At 45.6% G+C, this 20,384-nt stretch overlaps 3 protein-coding genes across 3 annotated transcripts in view; 1 reads left to right on the top strand and 2 right to left on the bottom strand.

Moving 5' to 3' along the window:
• The window catches only part of RANBP9 (RAN binding protein 9), an 87,754-nt gene extending 77,015 nt beyond the window's left edge, over positions 1-10,739 (top strand). The window contains 2 exon segments of the mRNA XM_032861424.1: positions 5,560-5,671; positions 9,746-10,739. Of these exon segments, the coding sequence (XP_032717315.1) occupies positions 5,560-5,671; positions 9,746-9,876 (243 nt within the window). The 3' untranslated portion in view covers positions 9,877-10,739.
• A 624-nt stretch (positions 10,740-11,363) lies between these two features.
• On the bottom strand, positions 11,364-15,583 carry NOL7 (nucleolar protein 7). The gene is made up of 8 exons (XM_032861593.1): positions 15,253-15,583; positions 15,115-15,175; positions 14,392-14,450; positions 12,722-12,753; positions 12,394-12,481; positions 11,987-12,108; positions 11,831-11,908; positions 11,364-11,558 (listed from the first exon to the last, which is right to left on the bottom strand). Exons 1-8 carry the CDS (start codon positions 15,528-15,530, stop codon positions 11,482-11,484), a joined length of 795 nt encoding a protein of 264 aa, XP_032717484.1. The 5' UTR covers positions 15,531-15,583; the 3' UTR covers positions 11,364-11,481.
• Positions 15,584-18,676: 3,093 nt separating this feature from the next.
• SIRT5 (sirtuin 5) overlaps positions 18,677-20,384 on the bottom strand; it is a 36,852-nt gene continuing 35,144 nt past the window's right edge. Inside the window, exon 9 of the mRNA XM_032861592.1 lies at positions 18,677-19,183. Coding sequence (XP_032717483.1) covers positions 19,108-19,183 — 76 coding nt within the window. The 3' untranslated portion in view covers positions 18,677-19,107. The remainder of the gene's footprint in view (positions 19,184-20,384) is intronic.

The raw sequence follows: 20,384 nt of genomic DNA, 5'->3' as shown, positions 1-20,384 counted from the left end.
AACACACAGTGGAATGTTACTCAGCCTTAAAAAAAGAATGAAATTCTGCCATTTGTAACAACATGGACGGACTTAGAGGGTATAATGCTGAGTGAAGTCAGTCACGGAAAGATAGATACGTGATTTCACTCCTATGTGGAATTCAAGAACCAAAACAAACGAACAAAGAAAAGATAAAAGGGCTGTTAACTACAGAGAACAGAGGGGAGGTGGGGGCGTGAAACGGGGATGGGGTGGAGAGCGCACTTAACGTGATGAGGACTGAGGAACACATAGGGTTGTTCAATCTCGTAACATACACCTGAAACTAATGTAACTCTAATTATACTGGAGTTTAAAGAACACAAAATAAATAAAAATCAGACATCCGTATATTAGGGAAATGGCTGTGCACATTTGCCCTCTGAGATGGAAGAATTCCTTGAGGCCAGAGTGGGTCTTCGTTCCTCGCCCTTTAACTGTATCTAATGCAGGTGGCACCTAGCTAGCTATTTAATGATGATTATTCAAAAGAGTTTTGTTCATTTGAGTGATACTTATTTTTATCATACTAGAAATTATAACTGTAATCTGTCTATTGACAATCATAAATCCATTGGGTATTTTTATGAAAAATAACTTTCAAAAAATAAGCACAGTGGCATTGCCGCATGTTTGTACGCGTCTCTTTAAACGTTGGGTATGATGGAGGGTAAGCTGCGTTCTCCTCCCTCCCTGTACGTCTGCACCGGGAGCCTCTGGAAACCCTCCACCGTGTGGTTGTGGGAGTGTGAGAGCGAGACGAGACAAAGTATCTTCGTTTCCTTATGAAAACAGTTTGGAACTTACAAGACATCCTGAGAGGGTCCCCAATGGGACCCCGGTGTCTCTGGAGGGTCCTGGGAGCGCTCCTGTTGGAGGGGAGACTTGGAGATATGAAATGTTTTTAGGGTTTCATACACTTTTTTACACTAGGTCATCTGACGGTTTTCTTGTTCAAACTTGATGCTAAAGGCACACGACAAGGGACTGGCATTTCTGTGTGTCTTTGGAAAATGCAGGCTTTCACTTCATCATCAGCTGACTGACTTGGGTTCCAGTGTGCCCAGAGCTCCCAAAATGGCATCAGTGGCCTCTTCTCGAAGAGAGTCCTTGATTATATGTTGAATTATGTGAAGCTGTAATTCATCTTCTTCATCTAAAGCATGTGGATGGCTTTGATTTTGCACTTCTGACTTCGAAGCAGATGCCAGCTGCTTCAAGAGACTTCCTCAGTGTCCTGCGCGCTTTCCTCCCCCTCCCGCAGCTCCCCTTGATGCACAGGGGGCTAAGCTCACTGATCCAGCTTGGAAGCCCCAGGAGAGCAGCTGGAGGATTCGAGGACAACACGCAAAGTTTCTTTACCGCAGTTCAGAAGCTTTAGAAATTTCTCTTTTTCCTTTTCATTTTTCACTTCAGGGCACACGTGATCGTAGTGGGTGTTTTTTATCTTTCATTGTGTGTGGATCTGCGTAGATCTCTGAATCACTGCATAGAGCAAGATTTGTTTAAATGCAGAGGTAAGAGTCCCTGAATGCTTTCCCGGGAGGCCCCTCGCGTTCCACTGGCCTTGAGTCCTGGCGGAGCGGGCCTGGTGCGGACTGAACCCAGGGCAGGAGCGCCCCTGCCCGGGCTCTCCCGCTTTCTCACCTGCCGACGCCTGCCCGCCCGCGGCTTCCCAGACCGCCACCTGCATGGGTTCCGCCACCCTGGACGGAACCGCGGCAGGGCGGCCAGGCACGGCAGCGGGGCCGAGGCCAGCAGGACCAAGCAGCCCCAGCTGGCAACCGAAGCAAAAATAGAACAATTTGGACTCACCCTGTTTAGAAACTGCTACCGATTTTAAGCCAACTGTACGTACAGTTTGAGAATCCTGCCTAACTGGTGTCACACTGGCCTCCGAGATTCTCCCCGCGGAGACCTGTTCTTCTGAAGTAAAAAGTGACCCCTCAGCCCGTGATAGTTCAAAGATATTTTCAGTTTTGTGCCTTACATCCCGTGTGCGTGTATTTTACCTAGTGATTGTAGCTGGGCTGTTTGGTGGTGTTTCTGTTGACCGCCCTAAACGCTTACTTCGTTTCTGTGCCTCAGTTATTTTAAGTGGCCGCGCACTGCTTTTCAGTGCTGGTAGGTCGGTTCGAGTAACCTGCTCCGTTAGACTTTTGCTTTTATTCCAGCGCTGTAGTGAATGCCTTTATACGTGTGTCTTTGTTTCTTCCCTAAAATTGTAACGCTGGGAGAAAGTCCTAGAAATAGAATGATTGGGTCAAAGGATAGGATTATTGTGGCTTTGCTATGTATTGCTGTACTGCTTTCCAGAAACCTCTCCCGGCTTACCAGCAGTAGAAAAGGAAAGTGCCAGAGGCACTACTGGATGCTTCTACTCTAGTGGGTTCCACATCAGACCTTAACACCGCTCATTTGCATTTCTTTGGTCACCAAAACTTCACCCTCAGTTGTTTTACTGCAGGATTTAAAACATTAATATTGCTGCCCTGACTTCATTCTCTTTGTAAAGAAAGATAAAATAGATATTCAGGGAACCTGGTGGTGTAAACCTTTTTATTTCTCCTTTTAAGGTTTTATTTTCTTACTTACAGCTTCACCTGACTTCCAGGCTTTGTTCTTTGGTGTTGCTGCGCGGTATTTCTAAAGTTCAGTTTTATCCATGTCGATCCTTGATTTAAAACTCCATTGCCGGGGCGCCTGAGTGGCTCAGTGGGTTAAGGCTTCTGCCTTCAGCTCGGGTCATGGTCTCGGAGTCCTGGGATCGAGTCCCGCATCGGGCTCTCTGCTCAGCGGGGAGCCTGCTTCCTCCTCTCTCTCTGCCTGCCTCTCTGCCTACTTGTGATCTCTGTCAAATAAATGAATAAAATCTTTAAAAAAAAAAAAATAAAACTCCATTGCCATGGGGCGCCTGGGTGGCTCATTGGGTTAAGCCTCTGTCTTCAGCTCAGGTCATGATCCCAGGATCCTGGGATCAAGCCCCACATCGGGCTTTCCACTCAGTGGGGAGCCTGCTTCCCCCTCTCTCTCTGCCTGCCTCTCTGCCTACTTGTGATCTCTGTCAAATAAATAAATAGAATCCTTTAAAAAAAAACAAAAAACAAACTCCACTGTCATATTGGGAAAAAATTCAAGCTTTTTAGTGTGACTTAGAGGCATTTTAGGCTCGAACCCCTTACCTGTGGTTCCATCCAGGCCTGCTTTTCTCTCAACCTGTTTCCATGGAGCTGGGGGCTCTTTCTGGGATTGGGTCACGTGACACAACATACTCCGTTAACAAGCGGCGCACCGCACCTTGTTTATTTACGTGTCTGACTTTCCTCTAAGACCGTGGGGGTCCTCGAAGCACTGGCGGCCCTCCCTGGGGATTGCCAGCTGTGGCCTAAGCGTCTGGCAGCTTTGTGCAATACTGTATTCCACAGTATTGAAAATATTAGAGCAAAATTTTGGACTTTTTTTGTCCTAGTATTTAGAGTGACAATTTAAAGAAACCGCATCTTCCTAAGTGACTTCTGCACCAGCTGCGTGCTCTCAAACTCTCTCATCCTCGGTTTGCTGTTGGCACAGCAGTATTCCCGTCCTAAGGTTATTGTGATGATAAAATGAGTCTGTCCATGTTCGTGCTTACAAAATGACTGCACCCGGTATTAGTGCATGACACATGATCGCCATCTTCCACGAGGTTTTGTTTTAAATACTAAGGAAGGTGTAAACACAAGGATGGTCTGGATTTGAGATTAGGGGAAGCACCATTTCTTTTTGGTAGCATGTCTGGGTCTGTAGCCCCAACGGGGTAGTCTCGTGCTTAAAGGTTTTCATACACCAGTTGTTCCTGGGCAACTCTTTGGTGTACTTGAAAAATGGATCCGTAGTATGGGGATGGTCCTCCATTAGGTGGTTGTTGGGTAAATTAAGTCTTGAGCGAAGATCAGTCCTTTAGGAATAATGTGATTGATGAGAGTTGGCTTTCCAGGGGGTAGGACATGAATCGTCTCTCCAAGCCCAGAGGAAGGGAACTGGGATGGGGAACTGAGCAGCTCCGCGGGGCGCACCGGAAGCAGCCGCTCGAGTGATTGGCAGGTGTGGGAAGCTGCTTCCCTGGACCCCGCGTGCACCCAGGGCTGCAGGGGACTCAGAATAGGGTAATACATTTTTGTCTTCAGAGGCCTTTCAAGCTGTCTGGCACGAGGGAGAGATTCATCAGTGTCAGACCGTGGGCGAGCCGCACGTGTGCTCTGCCTGGCGGCCTCAGGGGGACAGCTAGAGCCGTGCGGGCGGTTCTCTAGCTCCGCAGCGCGGAGGCCGGGGTGCGCGACACGGGCCCGCCCCAGCCTTTCCCCCGCCTGAGCGCCGGGGAGTTCAGTAGAGGAACGTCACTGCGGCTGTACCTGGGAATACTTTGCTTTAGCAATTTCAGCCTTCGGCGTGTCCGAAACCAGCGTTTTGGAAGTGTCGTTACCGAATTCACTGATGAATGGTTTCTGCAGCACTTTTCCACGTATGCCTTCTGCGTGGGAAGGCGTCCTGTTACTTGTCTCTCTAGGTCTGTACTGATGCTCCACATGAGGCCACTGACTGGTGGCAAAATACGACGACGTCTGGGTGGCTCATTCGGTTAAGTGCCTGCCTTTGGCTCTGGTCGTGACGTCAGGGTCCTGCGATGTAGCCCCAAGTCAGGTTCCCAGCTCAGCAGGGAGTCTGCTTGTCCCTCTGAGTCTCCCGCTCCCCTTGCTCGCTCACTCCCTCAAATAAAATCTTTAAAGAAAAAAAATCACGTGTTGAAAGGTTAGAATGAACTGACATTGCTAACTTCATTGAGCTGTTCGTCCTCACGACCTTCTCAGGCAGGACCTCTTCTGTAGAGATGAGGGAATGGACACTTAGGCCGTGGCCCGCCAGAGGCCACACAGCAGCTGATAATGCAGCTTGAACTTGAAAGCGGCGTTTGAAACCACGGTCCGGTGCACCTCCCATAGAAAGAAGACAAAGAGCGATTGAAAGGCCCGTGTGTCCCTTCCTTTGGGAAGGGTGGCTTGAGGATAGTTGGAACTACTGAATGTTCGGGAAGGGGAGCCAGTTTAATTTTTTTGATTCCTGAGTGAGAAAATGATATCCAGTGAGTTGTAGCGAGTCCCCACATCTGCTTAAAAAAGTACACGGGGAGGCCCTATCCTTTTAACGTCAAATTTGTATCAGTGGTAATAAATTATAGAGCATCTGCATGTTTTTGTCTTCCTCTTTAATTAGCACATTCCAGAAGAATTCGTTTTAATTCTGCTGTTCCGCGTGTGTTGCAGGGATGGGGGAAGATTAATGAGAATGGCTGTTTACAGTAAAGAAAAATGAAAACAGCTTGGGCTTTGTTGCGTAATCTAGTCGTTAAAAAACATACAGCCTAAGCCTGAGGGTAGGTGGGTTGTGACAGTAGTCTAGGGCCACGAAGCTGTGTATTTTACGTGTCTCTCAACTTCGTAGCCGTGGGGGACCACGGTAGTTGCAGTGTTTGAGTTAAAAACCGAACTCTGTTTTCAACAGGACGCATTCAGTTTACTCGCTTACTCGGACCCTTGGAACAGCCCAGTTGGAAATCAGCTTGACCCGATTCAGAGAGAACCCGTGTGCTCCGCTCTTAACAGTGCAATATTAGGTGAGTAAACCCACAGCTTCAACGAGACTGTCTGAATATTGGAGGCGGTATTTGCGCTGGGATTTCTGTTTTGGTAAAGTCTTGAGGGGAAGTGCTTTCTGCATTTTTTAAAAGTTAGAATTATCTTGGAATACAGAAACCTTCCCCTCCGTTGTCTGAGTTCCAGATGAAGCGCATTCAGATGGACTGAACAGTACTTTGGGGGACACCTGGGGAAGCCGGGAAGTTCTTGCGCGCAGGTCGCAGAAGCATTTCTGGGCTGAGGCTGCCGGGCGCACGCCAGGCAGCGGCAGTCCCCGGAGGAGCACGACGTTTGCACTAAAGTTGAGTGTGTTCCGCCGGGTGCCCTTACCGCGCACAGACGGTGGGCAGGGAAGAGCGGCAGCGTCGGGAGCGAGGCTTGGCTGAGGTGACCCCGAGTGACAGGCCGCGAGTCGCCGTTGCTGTGGGCCGCTCGCTGCGGAGACTCGGGCCGGCGTTTGTGTACTGAATAGTCGCCCTAGGTGTGTGAACTCGGCGACATCCTGTGCGTTTACGTACAGATTCTACAGGGTTGTTTAGGTAAAACTATCTTCTGATTTCTGGATACTTCTTTTCAAATGTAATTTGTAAGAGTGATTTTTCACCTGACTTTAGAATCTACTTCCTCTGCTAAAGTGAGACTCCACTCTAGAAGTGTTCTCTTACAGCTTGGCCTTGTCAGGTGTGGAGGCTTAAACACGTTTCAGACTGTTTTTTAGGTGCAGGAGAGCAGTGCCGCAAAGAGTAGCTTCGAGAACATTCTAGACAGGGAGACATGTAGAGGGCCAGGGCTCTTGGCCACAATGTAAAGGAAGCAAGTAGTCATAGTTGAGCCTTAATCCGTTTATTTGCTCTTACAGAAGTTAATTACAGTCGACCCTTGAGGAATGTGGGGCTTGGGGTACCAGCCCTGCTGCACAGTCAAAAATTTGCACATAACTTTTGACTCCCCCTAAACCTAACTACCGAGAGCCTGCCGCTGGCTGGGAGCCTTACCAGGAACAGGAGCGCTCGGTTAACGTGTTGTGTGTTATATGCCTCCTGTGCGGGGTTCTTGCAGTAAAGCTAGAGAAGAGATGGGAAGAAAACCTAAGGGGAAACACACTGCTGGATCCAGAGAAGCGCCACTTGGACGTGCACCTGTGCGGTTCACAGCCCTGCTTCTCAGGGCCAACTGTTAATTCGTTGTGTGTTAAGGTATCATAGTGGGGTGTTTGGAGTAAGAACAGTTACTAAAAAGTAAGTCATCTTTTGTGCTGTTTCCTTAAATTTAGAATTTGTATGTAATAAATAATGTGAATTTTCTTTGATTAATGTGTTCTTTGGTTATAGGAAATTCATTTAGCTCTGTTGGTAGAAATAGAATTTAATAGCAATCCTGGGATTATAGGGCAGATTATGGCTTACTGTAATTGTCTTCTTGAAATTACTACATGATAAGTAATCATGAAAGCTTAATTTCAGCTACATTTATAGATAAAACTCAGACTTGGAAAGAATTTCCTTCTGTTTTTATTTTTTCCTCCAAATTTTTATTTCAGTTCCAGTTAGTTAACATCCAGTGTATCGCTGGTTTCAGAAGTCAGCGATTCATCGCTTACATGCAACACCCAGTGCTCATCACAAGTGCTCTCTTCAATGCCCAGCCCCCCGCTAGCCCACCACCCACCTGCCTCCGCCTCCGTCAACCCTGTTTGTTCTGTCTTTACGGGTCTTGTGGTTTGCTTCTCTTTTTTACCCCTTCCCGTGTTCATGCTTTGTTTCTTAAACTCCACGTGAGTGAGATCATATGGTACTTGTCCTTCTCTTACCGACTTCACGCAGCATAGTACGCTCTAGCTCCAGACCACAGCGTTGCAAATGGCAAGATTTCATTGTTTTCTTTGCCGCCGAGTAATAGTCCATTGTATATATATGCCACATCTTCTAGAAAGAATTATTGGAGTAACCAGTTTTTTCACAGGAGGTTTTTTTTTTTTAATATCTTGGGTTCTTTAAGGGAATTCAGTATTAAATATTAAATTTAGGACCGCTATGCAAGATATATTCTTATATACTGTGCTACATATTATGTAGTATGTGGGTTTAGCTATATTGTACTTAAATTTATATTGATAGAATTCCTACAGAATGACAAGATTAGCAGATTGCTATAGGTCAGTGTACAGATTTATAAATATGCTTTTATGTTTTTGTTTTTTGTTTTATGTTTTAGTTTCATCTCTAGTGCTTGAAGTTGTTATATTAATTGCATGTAATTCCAGTAAGTTCCGTATCCAAAAAAAACCCTTAAAAGTTTTTTTTTTTTAAATATTTTATTTATTTGACAGAGAGAGATCACAAGTGGGCAGAGAGGCAGGCAGAGAGAGAGAGAGAGGGAAGCAGGCTCCCTGCTGAGCAGAGAGCCCGATGCGGGACTCGATCCCAGGACCCTGAGATCATGACCTGAGACGAAGGCAGCGGCTTAACCCACTGAGCCACCCAGGCGCCCTTAAAAATGCTTATTAACCACATGCCCCTGCCCCTCACCAAAGTAAAGTTAGAGTACCTCCAGATGCTTACCTTTGAGCAACGTTACTTCCCTATACAAGAGAAAGTTTGGAGAAAATGTTTCCTTTTCAGTTTTTATTCTGTTACGCTGATTTTATATAAAATATTGTTCTCAACTCACAACTGTAAAAGTCGGTCCTGCTTGGATTAGACTTGGCAAAAAATGTTTATCATCATCCAAGTTTAGCTAAATAGTGTTGCCAAATAATAGCCAGGACCTTACTAACCCTAACCCACAGACCACTTTTCAGACCATACTTTCTCCCCAGTCTGTGTGCCTTTTCTGCCGTATTTTGATTCTTACATTTGATCCTATTTTCTCTTTTAAATCCTGAATTTCTTTTTTTTCCCCCCCACTTTTTGGCTCCATTCCTTCTGCATCTTTTCTTTCTCCCACCACACTGCAGACTTGGAATCCAGAGTTGAATTCAGTCACAGGGAGCCTTACCAGCCAGTATCATGGTTTTTGCCCTTGGTTATCAACTATGCCTACAAACGACTGATTAGTAATCGCGTTAATTGGGAATCTGTATAAACTTAAATTGTGGACATCTCCACCGAGGTCACTAGCTTCCAGCTGGTTGGCCACTTTCCCCAGTAGTTCATTTTTTTAATCTCTGATAAAGAACAGATTTTGGTAATTAACATCTGTACTGTAGTTGACCATTTTGGGGTATGCATGACCCTGAAAACTAATTGATTGGCAGTTATCTGTCAATTATAAATTAACTCCAGGGGGCACCTGGGTGGTTCAATGGGTTAGGCCTCTGCCTTCGGCTCAGGTCATGATCTCAGGGTCCTGGGATCGAGCCCCATGTCATCGGGCTCTCTGCTCAGCAGGGAGCCTGCTTCCCTCTCTCTCTGGCTGCCTCTCTGCCTGCTTGTGATCTCTCTCTGTCAAATCAATAAATAAAAATCTTTATTAAAAAAAAAAAGTTATTAACTCCAGGATCAGAGGGTGATTTTGCTTCTGTCCTCGCTCATGGCCACCATCACCATTAGGCCCCCTAGAAACCCAAGTTAACACTCGCCTGTTAACACTGTGCCTTGGAGATACTTAGCCTCAGTTGGGTCCTCTACCCAGAAGGGGAAGAATCCAGCACTGAAACTTCTACTGAAAACCTGGTGTCTTTTTTTGGTAAGTTAGCTGACTTTAGTGAAGCTGAAGAGAAATACTAAATCTTCACTCTAAGTATCAGGGAAGAAATTACATCTTTCCAATCGTAATTAATATGAAAGTTTTTAAGTACCTAAAGGTTTAAAAGTCTAATTCTGCAAGCATTTCTCTTAACAGATGAATACCTACTACCCGTACTACTACTTAGTCAGTGCAGCATGTCCAAGACAGTCCGCATTGGCTTAGAAGTTACCCTCGCTAGTTAGGTCACTAAGAGCAGTGTAGACGTTGTCTAATTTTTAGAGAAATGCAGTATCTTCCCAACAGAGAGTTTTTAGAAAATGTCTTGCTAATTGCTATTTCCATTTTCAATCATTTTTCCCCAGAAACCCACAATCTGCCAAAGCAACCTCCACTTGCCCTAGCAATGGGACAGGCCACACAGTGTCTAGGACTGATGGCTCGATCAGGAATCGGATCCTGTGCGTTTGCCGCAGTGGAAGACTGCCTGCATTAGCCGTGCATTTCGGGAGCGCGCACGCGTACTGTGGCATATAGTCAACATGGAAGTAGACCAGCTCTGCTGATTTGAAATTTAGATTTTTTTAATTATGTACTGGGGACAGGTTTTTGTCGCTTTACATTGCTTCCTAGTTTACAGCATGATGCAAATGATTTTCTAACTTGGTGTTAGGAGAAATTATTTTCCATCTTTAACCTCTTAGTTGTCTAAGAGTTAAATATTACTGAATTTCAGACCTTCAAATTGATCATCACAAATCCTTTAAAACAATTTTCTAAAAGAAACCAAAAAATCCTGCCACCTTTGTTTGGGGGAGAGGGGGGAAGGAAAACGGAACAAGTTGTGTTTGTGTTAGCATGTGGGTGATGTAAACTTCAAATCGGGAGATGCTCCGACCCCCACTCCCATATAAGCATTCAATCAGTGTAACTTGCAAAACGCATAAACATCCGACAGTTTGAATTTATAGTGTTGATGGAAGAAATCATTTTTAATGTGTACTGTAAAACTTGAAATACTCAGGAGCTGAGTGAATATGTTTGTTGCTACTTACAATCCCGACCTGTTAGTCCCAGTAGTTTTGTTTTAACATGGTCTTTTTCAACTTTGTTTCCTGTTTAACTACAGACGACTTCTGTTGTAGACTCACAGTTTAACTGTTGTATTATAACAGTATTACATGTCAACAGTGTGGTTATGACCTTTATTTATATAAAAACCAAATATTTAGTCAATTTACCGTGTCTTAATTTAATCTTTGTACACCTTCCATTTTTAAGTGCTTAAATGAGTACTATATTGCAATAAAAATGTAGTGATATAATTAACCAGCCATTAAAAATTTACTATTACAGATACTAGAGTGTCAGTTGAGTCTATGTATCAGGTACCTGCATATTCCGATTAATAGAAAATTAGAGCAATTAAAATGAATGGTTTATACTATAAATCTGAGTTCTACAACCCAAGACTGCCTTCAGAGCATCAGCCTCCGGATCAGTCAAACCTGGTAGTGGGGTGCCGCGGACAACAGGAAATCTGTTTCTGTACAAACTACGGTGTGGCGCACGTGGCTCGTCCGTAAAGTGACCAAGATAACCATATCCCTTGGCCGGCTATGAACTTTGTGTGCACAGACGCCTGAATAAGGATGCTTAGATACTGCAGTCTCTGAGTGACTTCTTTCCTTTTCTGCGTTCTATGAAACAAATTCTCACCGAAACACCTGCAAGGCGAGGACATCGGAGAGCTGCAGCTGGGAACCCCTAGCCGTCCATGCCTCCTCTCGCCCTGCCGCTCCTGCTGCGCGCCCGGCACCGCAGGGAAGACCTGCTTTCAGTTAAATGCATAAACACTCATAAAAAGGAAAACAATTCCTTTGAAGTTGCTTTTCCTTCCAGTGTAATCCGCAAAGACAACAAGGCTCCAGAAGGATGAAGTGCGGTGGTGGGGCTTCCCCCACAGATCTAGGATTTTTGCAATGACCTTTCAAAACGATTTATAAATGATTTATTAGATTTTCAGAAAAACTAATTCTCTAAACCACATAACTAAAACTATACATACAAGTACATACAAGTTCTCATTCTTCATTTAGCTTTACTTCTTAGAAGTTTTCATTTTCCTGGCCATCCACCGTCTTTTAAACCTCTTTGCATTTTGTTTTTTCTGGGTTCCTGAAACAGAAAATTTTGTGCAGTAAGAATATTAGATATAAAATTCCCAAGAAATAATTCCAAAGTTTAAAATTCTATGAATACTAAAATTACACTTATTAAATCAGATTGTATAGATGTACGTACATGCTGATCTATTTTTCAAAAGAAAGCAACTTTAACATACTAATACAGAAGCCATTATAAGGAAAACACTGATGTTTTGTGCTTGTTTACGGTCTCCTTTAAAAAGAACATTTTTCAATATATAAAAGAAGAAAACTGGATCTTACCCCAAGCATTATTCAGAAACTGAGCTGCAGCCTTTTTCACTGGTAACCTCTTATTTTCAAGAGACAGGAACTTATTTACTAGAAAAGATAATTATTTCTCATTTCTTTGTTTAATTTGCAGTAAAAAGTGAGAGAAACAGTCTCTGAAGAACTTACTAGTAGTTCTGTTGGTTCCTGGACCATACAAAGAATTCTGTATGAAGGCCTTGGCCGCTTGCTGCCGCACGTCTCTTAGATCTTGATCTTTGAGCCTTAGAGCCACGTAGCTTTTATTCTGGCTGGTGACCAACACAAAAGGTCAAAATGAGCAAGTCTGAAAACGTGTTTACTTTGAAAATTAAAAGCATTTTTGTTAGGTATTTCAAAAAGTGAAAGAACCAAAATCCTACTTTTGTATATGCACAGATGATGAAGAAAACGAAATCACAGAACTATTTTATTTTACTAGAAGTGGACTAACAATTATGTCTCAGTAAACTGATATTCTTATGTAAGTATCAGAATTGGTTTTCCCACAGTCTGGTCACCTTTACATTCTAGGTGAAAAGAAAGACGACTCTTACCCAACAGACTGTACTTTTTGTACTTTCTCTTTAGCGTTCTTAGAGTCACTGCCTTTTTCATATTCTTCCTTTTTCTTCTGCAAATTTGCTAACAAAAAAAAATTGAGTTTTATTTCAAGTTAGTAATTAGGTAAAAGTAAAGCAGAAACATTTACTGGAGTTCACTTTAAACATCCACTCATACCAATTTCAACGCAATTCTTATTTGTAAGAAACAGAACAGGTCCAAGCTACACGCTCTCTTAGGGCCAGGAACATTTGGCTGCAAATATCTACAAATGCACTTGACACTTATATGAGAAGTTATTTAAGTCAGAACAGTTCATACCTTCTTTCAGCTTTCCTGATGGTTTCTTTATGCTAAGGAAGAATAATGAAAACACGGATTGATATGGCAGATAGCAAAGACTACTCCACTTACTACACAATTCCATCTGGCTTTACAAATAAGATATCCCCCTTTCATTACCACCAACCTCAGTTTTTACTCAGGATCATTTTTGGAAAGCAGAAGTCCCTCCTGCTGCACTGCTACCAGTCCCCAAACCAGCATATACTCGGAGGGACTACTTCTTAGAATTTAAGTTGTGAAAGCATATTAGCAAACTTCGACAGAAGCAGACTGCTGTAGTTAACAGTTAAGGACTTAAGAAAAAAGTGAGTTATGTAACAGTAACTCAGAATACGAAGTGAAAGGTGGTAGGACGGCATCCTTTTATCTGGAGAAATCACAAAGGATTAAATCAGCAGTTCAGGCACAAACACAGGGATGGAGACAAGGACTAGCCTCAAGGAGTACTGGTTGGAGAGACTTAAATGTAAGCTGACAAAATACAACAGGGAGATTCCCATATAGAAGCACTTGCACAGTAGAAGGGCTACACAGAGGAGGAAGTGATGGGGTCAGGGGAGTAGGAGAAGGAAGAGGTGACATTTGAGCCTGGTTTCTAGACAGGGAAGGGGATATGCCACCAAATGCATCTGAATGTATTCAGGATCTGAATAACTTTGGAAAAGTTCTTTTGCTGAAAATTTAAGAACCAGTGGCCTAGATAAAAAATACGGGACCAAACTTCTGAAATGAAGGCAGTTAGGGGGACCCTGGGTGACTCAGTTAAGTGTCTGCCTTTGGCTCAGGTCATGATCCCAGGTTCTAGGATTGAACCCCACACCAGGCTCCTAGCTCAGTGGGGAGCCTGCTTCTCCTCTGCATGCCGCTCCCTGCTTATGTTCTTTCTCTGACAAAAATCTTTATTAAGAGGGCGCCTGGGTGGCTCAGTTGTTAAGCATCTGCCTTCAGCTCAGGTCATGATCTCAGGGTCCTGGGACTGAGCCCCACATCAGGCTCCCTGCTCGGCAGGAAGCCTGTTTCTCCCTCTTCCACTCCCCCTGCTTGTGTTCCCCCTCTCCCTGTGTCTCTGTCAAGTAAATAAAGTCTTTAAAAAAAAAAAAAAAAGACATTAAAAAATCTTTATTAAATAAAGGAGAAGCAAAGGGGGGCATAAAAAATTACCCAATATTCAGAAGTCTATTTAAATATTTGATTTCACGGGACAGATGAGAAAGAGGATGACAGCATTTGCCTTTAACCATTCAAAAGAGGGCAGAGCTGATAAACAAAATGAATGAAGCCATAGCAGCCAAGGCAAGTACGGGACAGGACCTTCGGGAGCCTGTGGAGTGTCTCCTACTCCACTAAATGCTAAGTCCCAAGACATTATTTTATTCCCCACCATCTATCCTGCCCCTAGCACGAGGGCAGCAGCACAAGCATTTATTGACTGAACACCCTGGGATCAGTAACTCAGAAGCCAGAGTTAGCTACAGGAATGAACAAGGAATCAGCAAAAGACTGAAAATTGGGAGTTAATTTCCTCCACCTTTCCCACCAGATTCAAATATCTGCTATGTAGCCTTTTTATTACTTACATTACTTGGATTCAAATAAACGTACCAATTCGTAACTCACAGGTGTCTGTAACAAGATCCATTACTTACTTCGTCGGTCCAGCTGTAGTTAACTTCTCTAGAATGTTATCTGGAAGGAGTTTTCTTTTCTTAGATAAAAACATTAAAACACCAATCAGCAGGGAGGTGCATGACAGTACGCCCCCACTTGCTTCTGAAGTTGCTGATTTTAAGGGCAGCTTTACACCGAGACAGAATGAATGAACTGGGCTGAGCCCTGCCCCGCGATCTCTAAGGGGTGGGACGGCGGGGCGCACGGAGCTCAGCACCTATTCCACATTCTCTGGAAGACCCGGTGAAGCCTGGCAAGGCTGCCCACCGTATGCCACCCCAAAGGACCCAGTTCTGCACTGAGCGCACTTAAGTCCCGTCCCCCTCGAGTCCGTTCTGTGCCGCCCATCTGCCAAACGTCAGAGAGCAAAGCAACCATACTCTGCTGTACAGCCCTCGGTTTACAAAGCACCTCGTAATTCTCACAGCGACCCAATTTCGGATAGAGAAACGACCTCCGCGAGACTAAATGACAAGGCTGTACTGTCCCAGGTGGGAGGAACCCTCCGAACCTCGAATTCACGACCTTCCCATTCCCGTTCTCAAGCGGACAGCAAAGAGCTCCCGCGCCTTCGTTTTCGCCGTTCGGAGGCGCGTTAGCGACCTTCCCCACCCCCAGGCCCCGCAGCTGTGGCGCCACACAGGCGCACTCAACCCCGGCCGGGTGCTTTAAAATGGGGAGACGCCTCCCTACCCTCTAACCTTTTGTTCAATGAACAGCTCCTCGCGGCGCTTCCTCTTCTCCTTCAGGAGCGTTTTGTCCCTGAAAGAGTGACAAGTTAGTGAGGGGCAACATGCGCGGGACGGGGCGGTTCTCCCGACCGGGGGCGGGCTCCGAACCTGCGCACCGACTCCCGAACTCGCCGCTCCTCTTCTCGTGCTTCCGCCCGGGCGCTGGCGAAAGTCAGCTCCTCCGGCGCCTCGTCGTCCAACTCGTCGTCCAACTCGTCGTCCCCTTCCTCATCTTCTTCCTCCAGCGGCTCCGCGGCCGCGCCGCTGCTGGGCTGCCCGAGCAACAGGCCGTGCTCCGTCTCCTCCTCCTCTTCGGAGGGGGGCTGGCCCTCGTCTACCATCGCCGAGGCCGGGATGCGGGACGCGCGCGGCCGGAGCTGCACCATAGTCCGCGCAGCGTCCGACCGTCTGGCCTCTGACCCGGAAGCAACGCGCAAGCGCAGCGTGACGCAAAGTGCAAGCGACGCGACTTGCGTCGCCCCCTGCAGGTGCAGTTGGGGAGACGGCCGCGGGACGGCGGATGCGCATGCGCAGATCCGGAAAGGGCGTGGCGTACGGAACGGACAGTCGAGCAGTTAGGATGTTGTTATCTTCACTCCTCTGGGAGCTTTCTCCTCCCGGGACGCCCTCTGGATTTCTCTCCACTTCAAATAAGCGACTAGAAGTTCCGCGGTGAGAGCAGGACGGAATGAGGCTTGTTTCTAGAAGGGGAGAGCCATCATGAGACCTCCGCGGGGAAGCTGACAGCAGGGTTGCCTGGGTCCCCCCTCCTCCAGTACGGCTGCCACGGGCTTTGGTGTCCAGGAGCCCGGGAACGTGTGGCCACAAGCCCCGGTGACTCTGTCTAACACCGGGATCCACTTGGTCCAAAACTGCCAGTTGCTTTACCAGCAGAAAAAAAATGGGTGTATTCCGGAACAGCAGAGAGTTGCCAGGCAAGCAAGCTGTTGGCAAAACCATCATCAAGTCGCCCAAACTAAGGGCTGCATGATCTTTTTTAGAGGAGAGGGGAAAGTTGGGAGAGGCTGTCATAAAAAGTCCATCGGAGTCAGCTGGGGATTAGAAATACAGTGGCTTCTCTTTGGCTGGCTGTTGCTGGGGCGGGAGGAAGGTCTTCCGCGGAGGTAATGAAGCCTATTCACCTCCCAGGTCCACCGTCTCTTCCTGTTGGATTTGCAATTAAGGACACGTGGGATTTGCTATTAAGGACAAGTGGTAGAGCGTGAGACCTGCCCCTGCCGAACCTCCCAACTCCATTTTAGTAAGATTTCCCTTTATTAACTTCCACATCGGATCCAAGTGATCAGTATTTGTAGATTCAGTTCCATTCACTCCCTGACCCCAAAGACGTGACATCTCCTTCCAAGGGCAGAATTGCGCTGTAGCAACAGGACGTGATGCCCTTCAGTCCTGGCACTGACAGGAACAAGTTGACAGATGCAGGCTTAAGTCAATGGTCAGCACCAGACCTGTGCTTGGCGACCTCAGCCACCATTTCCCAGGCTTCCCTGACCACCTGCCCCTGGAGTGTACACGCCTCCGTCCATCACCGACACCACTCCCCTAACAGCTTATCATCTAACTCTCGCATTAGGATGTACGCTCTGCGAGAACAGGGTCCCGGCCTGGTGCCCTGCTCTAACCCCAGGACCTTGAACAGTGGCTGGTCCAGCGCAAACCCTGAATCTGGTGAAAGAATGACTTCACCACTGCTTTGTGAAAGCAACCCTAGCACTGCTTCTATCCCTCCACTCCCCAGATCTTTGATCTCTCTGGGTTTATCTTCTCCCACTCATACAACACGAAATGACTCATCACTGGCTGAGCAAACCAAGCTGTTGCACACTTGCTAGGCACTGGTACATGCTATTTCCTCTACCGATACTCCTCCACGTGGAACTATTTATACTTCCAAAACTGCCACTGGGGCTGACTTCCTCTTAAAGGCTTTCAAACACCTTAACAATGACCCCATCTCTACTCCACTCATCTCTAATTGCATTCTCCTCTGAATCTTGCACAAATTTCTTTACTGTGGTTACGACTCTGTAAAATAGTTCACAAGACAATTGTCCCAACCATTCTGTGACCTCCTTGAGGGCAAGGTCCATATCTTACTGATCATTTTATTTCTAATGTCTACCATAAGGTAGACATTGAATTAAATGTCACATTTTTGTATTTTCAAATTTTTCATCTTCCCTAACAAAATCAAAACATGAACAAAAATGGCAAAACACAAAACCAAACCAAAACAAAAGCTGCTGCTGGTACCAAAGGCCCAGGATGAGTGGACAGGAGTCGCAAAAAACAGTTATGAAATATCAGGACCGTGGTCAGATGGAAATTACAGAGTAAAAATAAAATCAGACTCACTGAGACAATGTGCCAAATTTAATCATTCCTAACACTAGGAAAATGTATGAATTTCACTTTGAGAAGCCCAACAACAAACCTATTAACAATGAATGATGGCATTTCAGGTAGAAAAACTGCATTATATGAGACCCCCTCTGTGTACATCCTTTGACCCACTCATGCGAAGTGTGAATTGGGCCCTCAGGAGCCCTACGCCTTATAAGTTTTGAACATCTCTCCTTGCCCATGGAAAGAACCTCTGGGATTTATTTAAAGTTATGACTTGTACAGGAATAACTTTTATGTGGGGGCGCCTGCGTGGCTCAGTGGGTTGAGCCTCTGCAGCTCGGGTCATGATCTCAGGGTCCTGGGATCGAGCCCTGCATCAGGCTCTCTGCTCAGCGGGGAGCCTGCTTCCCCCTTTCTCTCTGCCTGCCTCCCTGCCTACTTGTGATCTCTGTCAAATAAATTTTTTAAAATATATTTTTAAAAAAAGTTTTATGTGACCCTGTCTTGCCCATTTCTACAAAAGCCAAGGGTGTAGCATTAAATGTAATTTTGTTGTAAGGGGATGAGGCAATGTGGCCCAGGGGTGTAACCACCCGGGGAGCTGACCTGATCCAAGGGACCTATGCATGTAGGACCTCCCTACATGCATAAGGGCCACTCCTGCTAGTTAGACCACACAGCAGGCATTCCAAGGGTCCTAGGTGGTAAGGCTTGAGCAGAGAGCTGTAATCTTATTACCTGACTCCAAGGTAATATGAGCACAATTTTTTAAAGTGCATAGGGGAAAAAAACCCCAAAAAACCTTCAGAATTCACTGTCTGGGAAAGCTTGGTGGGCCCCCACAGGGACCGTAATGCTTCTGTGTTTATGATATTAAGAAACAGTCAACCGTCAACTCTCCCTTTCCCCCTCGACTGCTAAGGAGGCCAGTACTCAATTTTAGGCAGCTGTGTTTATCCTGGGAGTCCATATATTTGCACCGTTTATTTTTCTCATCCTGATTTTCTATCTTGATGCTACTTTTCTCTTCCTTCCTTGCATGAGTTCTTGTGGTCAGCTATCCCACACACTGTGAGGTAAGGCAGCCAAACACAGTAAACGCTGAAAAGGAAAAGCCCCCAACAAAGACATCTCTTGGGGTAAGATCTTTATACAATAAATGACCTACTATAGAGAGTAATTTTATTTTCCGCCGAAACTTGGCAAAAATCAGAAATACCAAGGTTTTAGCCCTCTTCTTCTCTCTGTGTCTAGATGGCAACAATTCAAGCAGGATAATGACTTTTTTTAAAAAGATAATCTAATTACAAATAATTTTCCCTTTCCAGGACCAACCAAACACCCATGAGATATCTTATGTTTAAGCCCACGCAAAACAAGACGTATTAACTTGACGGTTTGCTGATTTCTAAGAGTGTTTGCTATTGTTGCTTCTAGGCCCCCATCACTTATCATCAGGTGGGATTCCAGCCAGGGAATTGAAGGGTATTCTGAGATCTTCCAGTCTTTAGCTCACCATCCCACGACTGGTTCTCCTCTTGTCTGTGGCCAGGTACTTAGTACTAGGTACTACGATTTTTTCTTTCCGCAGGGCAACTAAGAAACATTTTCAGTTTCATGAGGAGCAAGGGCTTCGGGAAGAGTAGTACCACATGGCCCCTGGAAATGGAACCTGCAACAGGACAGATAAGCAGAGTTAGAAAAATCAACAGACCACTTCAGCAAGCCACACATTTCTGAGTTACACCCAAAGCAAAATCCCAGTTCTCACAAATACAGTATCATCACCTTCGTTCTCCCTTTTTTCATGTAGTTTCAGATAACTCTAGATGTAGACATTTCCTTCCTGGTTGGTCCCAGGGATCGAGGGAATTTGGGAAAGCAACTGCCTGGAATTTAGGTGCTAGAAACAAGAATTTTATTTAAGGGATAGGGGAGACATTTGCTGCAAAGTGCATTTTAGAATGGTATGGCCAACTTCGAAGCGCTAAGTTTTACGAAGTCTATATACTAAGAAAAACGGGATTCTGATGCACTAAGGACACAAGAAAAATAACCACAGGCACCACACAGACCATGAACATCGCAGCTGAGTGAACAGCACACTCAAGCCATCCGTTGGACCTTACGACAACTGCCTTATAGTCAGAAAGTAGAAACAAGCAAAAAGAGCAAAGAGGAGAGAGAAATAAGAAAACTTCATGTCTGCTTCCTTCAAGGGAAAACACAACAGGAAGGAAAAAAAAAACAAAACTCTGAATGCAGGATTTAGAGAATCCTGAAAAAGCAGGATTTTCTAATGTATTCAATTGGTTTCAGTTGAGCACAGTTAAAAATGAAAAAGCTTATGCTCAAGGTAATTCAATATTCATATTGTTTATTCCTTTGAGGGAGAGTGAGAGAGAGAGCATGAGAGGGGAGAAGGTCAGAGGGAGAAGCAGACTCCCTGCTGAGCAGGGAGCCCGATGCAGGACTCGATCCCGGAACTCCAGGATCATGGCCTGAGCCGAAGGCAGACGCTCAACCAACCAAGCCACCCAGGTGCCCCATATTGTTTATTCTTGACACAACCCAGATCATGAATGCCTGAGCCCTCAAATACTACTCTCTCTGAATAGAGTGTGGCTAATGGACATCCCCAACCAGATGTCATCTCCACTCCTCCTGCCACCAGGAAGCTCCCCAGGTGCAGTTACAGCCCCTTGAGGACTTCCCCAAAATTACAGCCAGTCACAGAGAACTTCCCGGGAATTCCCATAGCCTCAACTTGCACATGTTCTCCTTCCTGAGAAAGTGACTTTTGAGTGTTCCCTCCCACATCCATCCTTCTCCTACTTTGCAAGAGCAAGCTGGTTCCCCTCCAACCCCCGAAT

The sequence above is a fragment of the Lontra canadensis genome, unplaced genomic scaffold (genome assembly GCF_010015895.1).
Source record: "Lontra canadensis isolate GAN:19392208 unplaced genomic scaffold, GSC_riverotter_1.0 scaffold21, whole genome shotgun sequence".
Classification (NCBI taxonomy): domain Eukaryota; kingdom Metazoa; phylum Chordata; class Mammalia; order Carnivora; family Mustelidae; genus Lontra; species Lontra canadensis.
This window is presented reverse-complemented; position numbering and strand designations above follow the sequence as displayed.

Coding starts and splice junctions, on each gene's coding strand:
- NOL7 (XM_032861593.1), bottom strand. CDS start 15,530: ATGGTGCAGCTCCGGCCGCGCGCGTCCCGCATCCCGGCCTCGGCGATG. Junction 14,451..15,114: donor AGCTGTTCATTGAACAAAAG/GTTAGAGGGTAG, acceptor TTTTTATCTAAG/AAAAGAAAACTCCTTCCAGA. Junction 12,754..14,391: donor ACTACAGCTGGACCGACGAA/GTAAGTAATGGA, acceptor ATTCTTCCTTAG/CATAAAGAAACCATCAGGAA.